We start from the raw sequence: 6,331 nt of genomic DNA, 5'->3' as shown, positions 1-6,331 counted from the left end.
CACAAAATACGACCCGTGAGACCGTCTCACACAAGTTTTTGCCGCCTTTATAAGTAAATTACTTCATAATTTTTTTTACATTTTCCCAATTTCTAGCCCCACAATTCTCCTTGACAAAAACCAAAAACAAGAACTAGCCACAAGCAAATTATCCTAAAATTCAATGAAACATTCGACACTTATCAAATGGATCCCCTAAGAAAGCACATGCATCATTGAAAAGTTAGTAGCTTTGTCATCCAAAGAACATCAAACATCTGAGATATTGTTTTTGTGAAACACAATACACACCTTTAGTCGTCCTAACTTTGCTGCCAAAACATTGATAACCTACACTTTGAGAGCCGAAAATTGTCGTCTGGCCGAGCAGTTTCGATCAAACACGGTCATATGCAAAAGATTTGCTGAACATGCGTCTGATGTACACAACCTGAAGTCCGCTTACAAGAGCTAGCAATATGTATTCCCCAACTGTGTACAATATGACGCGCCTTCTTGTGCTCTCATTTGCTGCACCAAGACAGACATACATAGAGACTATTACATGATCAATGACGCATATGAGGATATTAACTATCAACTTAATACAAGGTTGCAGCAATGCTAAAAGAGTTTCGATCAAGGTACATTGATCATCATGAATGAGTAACAATCCAGTCTGAAATTTTTGAACCTTCAGGCCATCAAATCACAAGTATTTCCATATTTTTTTCCTTTTTTAAGTAGAGTATGTCCAATTTTTCATGAACATGGAAAAGTGAGAGGCAAATAGACGTGGATACTAATGCAACTAGAGTTCTTCCAAAGTGCATCCAGCATAAAATGGTGGAATACTGAATCAAAGAGAAATTTAAAAACGAAAGGGTCTTACTACGGCGATGACGAGCAGCTTGGGCTTTCAAGTATTTTTGCTCTGCTGTAACAGACTCTAGTGCCTCCCCCAATTCAGCAATTTTAACATTAATGGGATCCAAATGTTCTGAATGTAAGAGAGGAGAGAACGCCATAATAGAAGTAAAAAATTATCAACATTGGATCAAAATATACAATTCAAAGCAAATACAAACCATCCTTGGCTATGTTATGTTCATTGGGAACATGGCCAACATGAATGTAGAAAGATACTGTTTCTGGAGTGGAATGAGGGTTGTGAAAACAGAATTTGTACATTCCACTTTTAGGTGCCTTAAACTCGAATTTGTCCCCTGCTGTCCCTTTCAAAGCGTGCACTGTGTATGCGTCGGGAGAAGTCACCTACACCAAGAATCAATAAGTACATACAAGAAAGGTTCAAAAAATCACCAATTCAAATTATGAGATAATTAAATCTGATCGATTTTTCAATAAACTGATTGCCTTAATCTAAAGCTATGGAAACAATAACCAAGTTAAGCTCAGGAAAACAAAATATTTCCTAGGCATACATGGGTAAACACTCAATAAAACAGTGATTCCGACTAACTCATAGAGAGAGAGAGAGACGTGAATTTACAGTGAAGTCAATGCCGGGGTGATCGGAGCTCCAGAAAACATCGTGGTCTACAGCAATGAAGTTCCCCGAAACGGAGTCGCCTGCATAAAAAACGTATTCGTATACACATTCGACGTTGTTTACCGTAAGCGACAACGTCGATACGCGGCCCAAAAAGATCGAAAACAGGAAACTTAACAAGGAGGCGGACGCCGCCGAGGCGAAGCTGAGGCTTCTTCCGCTCTTCATCGGTTTAATCGGAGCCCCGGGTCCACGTTTCGGTTTTGGAGGAAGCAAAGGAATATACTAGTATTAATTAATTATTATTTTTATGTTTTCTTTTGATTTGATGTAGGTCCAATTATATCGTAACTTGTTGCTCCAGTAAGTAGCCTGACGTGGGCAACGACTATTGGATCATGCAACGCAGCTATTGATGACATGTAATTATTGATTTTAATCCCGATTCCAAATTTTAGAAAAATTCCACCAAGCTTAATGATTTTAGAAGAACGTAATAAATTTATTGACTGTTTTAGATTACTATTATTATAAATAAAATAAAATCGTTTAAAGACTTTATTTCTCAATCAAAAAGATATCAATTTAAATTTTATTTCAATCGTCATAGAAAATAATCATTAAAAAGTAACTAAACTGAATGAGAAAATAAATAATGTGCCCGCACCTTTTTATGTTCCAAACTGGCCGGTCAACTTCACTGTAATCATTTATACATTTTACTGACAAAAATTAAAAAAAAATTCAAAAATGGAAAATTTCTTTCTGATTGAATAATAACATAGGCCTGTACACTCGGAAGACATATGGACATTAAAGAATGGATAATAGCTCTACCATTTTATGTGTGTGTGTATATACATTAAACTTGGATCATTTCAGTTAGATGTCACTCCATTATACTGGGTTCTTGACTTCAAACGCAAGTTCTTTAGCCTCAAACTTCTCCATGTCTTGTTCGGCGTACATTTCCTGTAAATCAGTTTTATAAAAAACAATTTGTCATTTGCTAAACCACAGTAATTCCAAAGCATACGATGTGCCAATCTTCGAAACCCGAAGCTTAATAATAAAACTCAAATGTCAGAAATTAAGATGGCTCCTTCTCCCGTATAATTTGGTTCATTTAAAATTAAAATCTCGATTATTCAGAAATAAAATACACCGTGTTGTATATCTTTATGTCGAGTTAATTTTAGTCTAGATCACCTTTTGTTGTGAGTTTTGTAATTTTGTGTCTCACACAGATATGTATAGTCCCCAAACTTTATACATTTCATAGCCATAGGAAGACACTAATGAGCGATGTCCAAGACAAGGTAATCCTCTTACTAGTTGAAATAAAAATGATCCCAAAAAACATGGACATGAACAAAACAGACCCAATCAATCTCGTCGCCGTAAATATGTGTTGAGAAAAACATACTCATACACGAGAATACACATACATAATCAAAAAACGCACTGATTAATGCAGTTATATAAACATATTGTGTTTTGTGCTTAATAAAGGAACAAAGCAAACAGTGAATTAACTAAAAAATATACTTACTTATACAGGTTGGTCGACTGAGAATAGATTTATGCTGCTGGGATTAAAAGTGAAATCACTGCAGCAAGTAAACAAAATTATAGGAGAATCAGCATTGTAAAAAATCAGTGCCGTAAAACGATATCACTTATCCGCTCGTCAGCTTTTGGGACGACAAAACTTCACAATCAAGTCTCTAAAATGAATGTTCTTCAATTTTGAGTTTAGCTACCAATCTGAATTTATTTTATAAAAAAAAAATAGGAAAAGCCATATCATGATGATGGTGAGTTTTGAATCCTTAATTTTCCTCAGACGAATTAGATAGATGAAATTGTCGTAGAAAACAAAATGATACTCAAAGCTAACTGAGCAGGTATTGATCTTGCTATATCTATATGGTGTTTGAGAAACATACCTCTGGGACAGTACCAGCTGCCACACATACGGAGTGAAAAATTCCTCGGGATGACTCTCTTGTTCATAGGTGAATCGTAGTTGCGTGAACATCTTTTCAAAAACCAGACAATGGAGTTAAGATGATAAAGCATAACAAACATTGTAATTGACTGGTTACCAGAGCATTTGTGTACCTTCATGCCTTCGCCTCTCCATGATCGGCAGTTATTGACTATGACTTGAAGCACTTTCTCAACCGACCATTCACCATCCATTTTCTGTGCATCAATTCGACAGTTAAAGAAATCTAAAACCTGCCACATAAAATAAGAATCAGTGTGATGATGTAACTCAATTTTGTTTGCTAAACATGAAGAGGAAACTTAATTCCCAAATGGAAATATTTGCAGAATACATACAGTATATATGTTTTCCAACAGCACATTAAAACGTGGATGATTCTTGAATGGTAGGAAAACCTCCTGCCGGTGCATAATTGCATAAATAACCAGTGCATCAATTGGGAAAATGACAAATATAAAGCACACATCAATGATATATTGCGGAGATCGTAGCATACCAAACATCAACTTTTCCGACAAAGTTCAGCACACTGTACAAAATAAGGTTTGTAACATCTACCCCTTTCAAGAAATGATTTGGTATGGGCTCAGTTTCATCCAGCGATAGGAATAGTTCTATGAAGTTATCGCTCTTAGCGTTCTCAATCAGGAACTTCAAAAACACAGATGACATAAACAATGCATTGATAGCTTTTGAGAAGGCTATAGTCGGCCAACCAGAAGAAGAAATGCACTCTTGCAAGCACCATGCTAGATGAATCAAAATCTTTGCAAGGTGCCTGGTTATAGAATTGTTCGTTGCTGCATGCAAATGCAACCAAGACAAATTGGATAGGATTCAGATTACATCTTAATGCACAAATCTAGATTAGCCATTTATGAACCAGATAAAAACAAAATTTGTGATTCAATCACAAGCAACATACAAGACAACTAGCATTTATTGCACCGAAAAATATTACATATCGATGCAGATGTTGGCAATCAAGATCATCGTGGCAGCTTCGTTGCATGTGCATTTATGATGCGATCTCCTTTTTAGGGTAAACGGCACTTATGATACGACCTACCTACAATTACACGACATTGGGAATCCATAGAAAAAGATGGTAAGATTGGAACTTGGACTTAACTCAACCCAAAAGCTAGTTCAAGGGTGGAGGATTGTCCAAGCCCCATATATACAATTTCTAGGTATTTTATCCAACCGATGTCGGACAACTAACACACCCCTTCACGCCCAAGAATGAACATCTGAAGCGTGAAGTTTATGGGCAGAACGAGTGATCCAACACATAACGGTGGAACCTGAACTCTTATACCATGTTAAGATTGGAACTTGGATTTAACTCAACCCCAAAACTAGCTCAATGGGGAGGATTGTCCAAGCCCATATATACAACTTCCAGGTATTTTATCCAGCCGATGTGGGACAACTAACAAAAGAACACGAACAAAAATAACTTGAAGGAAAAAAGAAACTACTTTAATGCCAAAATGGATTTCTGCAGTGTCCTAAATAAAGCCCAGTTAACCAAGAGAGGTAAATCAACAGCATAGTTATGGCACTGAGTTGGAATATACTAATCCAAAGAGTCTGAGGCTGGATATTTTTCTACCAACTTTAAAAACACGAGTCCATTCCAAAAATTCACAATCATTTATCTTATTCTTGCAGGAGTGTAATAGGTTTATGCAGATCAATTCAATTGTAGATACAAATCCCAATTTTTTTTAGAAAGAATATTTACGGGATTTTGACCAACAGAAGATTCAAGGTATGAACACAAGTCTTATATATCATATTCATATCGGTAGAAAGTAGAGGAGATTTTGACGCCAAAACTAATACAAGCAATAAAACACGATTCAAAACCTGCACGATAATATGACATCTCAACGTCGAGAATGTCATATAAAAACTCACCGAGAGAGCAATGGAAAGTAGAAAACATCACAAATAGATCACAAAATTACTGAAATACACAGGTTATTACACGAATTTTGGCCACTTCACTTTAAGAATTACATCAACGAAGCCAGGAAATCAACCAATCGTTTCTTGAAGCTCAATATTTCCACCGTAAAAAATAAATTTTATCATCATACGGCAGCACAAAAAGTTGCAGCAAACTTGCTCGAGAGTGAAATTCAAAACAATGCATACGTTAGACATGCAGGAGTAGCAAAGAATTCCGCAAACGAGAATATTGTCGTTAATGCACGGTAACTTGAATAGCAACGATAACATAGCAAAACAATAGAATAGCAGCTGATACATTTAAAAGAATTGCTGAGATTCAAATTATAAAAAAAATGATGATGCACTGACCAAAGAGGTGACAAGCTTGCCCAGCGCGATCCGATTGCCAGCGAAGATCGAGCGGCAGCTCCAGAAGCTTCTGCCAGTAATCAGAGGTGAGAGGAAACGATTTCTCACCAACTAACTCACCAATTAAGTACTCCGACGTATCCTGCGGCCGAGCACCGACAACCAGTCGCGGCGTCGATGGCACTCCGCCCATTCCGTATTTATCGAACAGTCAGTAGGTGTGAAATAGATGTTAATGTCTGCCTATCCTTTATGAAATGCGTTTGGATCTGACGGATGAAATTGGTGGATGAAGGTTTAGAAGTTGGATTTTAGAGAGTGAAATATTTTTGTGGCATTTTCCTTGTAAGGTTTGATCTGGAGGAGGAGTAAAAGGTGCATTACCTGTAGTGTTCGTTGACGAAATTAATAATATAATATATTGTTTTATCCAATTGTTTTTTCTTTTAAACATCATGTCTTTTTTTTTTTTTTTTTTTTTTTTTTTTTTTTTT

At 36.4% G+C, this 6,331-nt stretch overlaps 1 protein-coding gene and 1 pseudogene across 1 annotated transcript; both read right to left on the bottom strand.

Annotated features, from left to right (window-relative positions):
• Positions 1-79: 79 nt before the first annotated feature.
• Positions 80-1,772, bottom strand: LOC140970244 (transmembrane emp24 domain-containing protein p24beta3-like). The gene is made up of 4 exons (XM_073431893.1): positions 1,493-1,772; positions 1,068-1,254; positions 872-979; positions 80-510 (listed from the first exon to the last, which is right to left on the bottom strand). The coding sequence occupies exons 1-4, from the start codon at positions 1,718-1,720 to the stop codon at positions 377-379; spliced, it is 657 nt and encodes a 218-aa protein (XP_073287994.1). The 5' UTR covers positions 1,721-1,772; the 3' UTR covers positions 80-376.
• A 369-nt stretch (positions 1,773-2,141) lies between these two features.
• On the bottom strand, positions 2,142-6,184 carry LOC140970242 (uncharacterized; annotated as a pseudogene).
• Between the last annotated feature and the right edge of the window lie 147 nt (positions 6,185-6,331).

The sequence above is a fragment of the Primulina huaijiensis genome, unplaced genomic scaffold (assembly GCF_012295235.1).
Source record: "Primulina huaijiensis isolate GDHJ02 unplaced genomic scaffold, ASM1229523v2 scaffold43379, whole genome shotgun sequence".
NCBI lineage: Eukaryota > Viridiplantae > Streptophyta > Magnoliopsida > Lamiales > Gesneriaceae > Primulina > Primulina huaijiensis.
This window is presented reverse-complemented; position numbering and strand designations above follow the sequence as displayed.

Bases quoted from the DNA above. Each gene is read 5' to 3' on its own strand.
- LOC140970244 (XM_073431893.1), bottom strand. From the start codon at position 1,720: ATGAAGAGCGGAAGAAGCCTCAGCTTCGCCTCGGCGGCGTCCGCCTCC. The intron at 1,255-1,492 runs GTAAATTCACGT...TTCTTGGTGTAG, and splicing joins ACCCCGGCATTGACTTCACT to GTGACTTCTCCCGACGCATA. The intron at 511-871 runs GTAAGACCCTTT...GTCTTGGTGCAG, and splicing joins AGCTGCTCGTCATCGCCGTA to CAAATGAGAGCACAAGAAGG.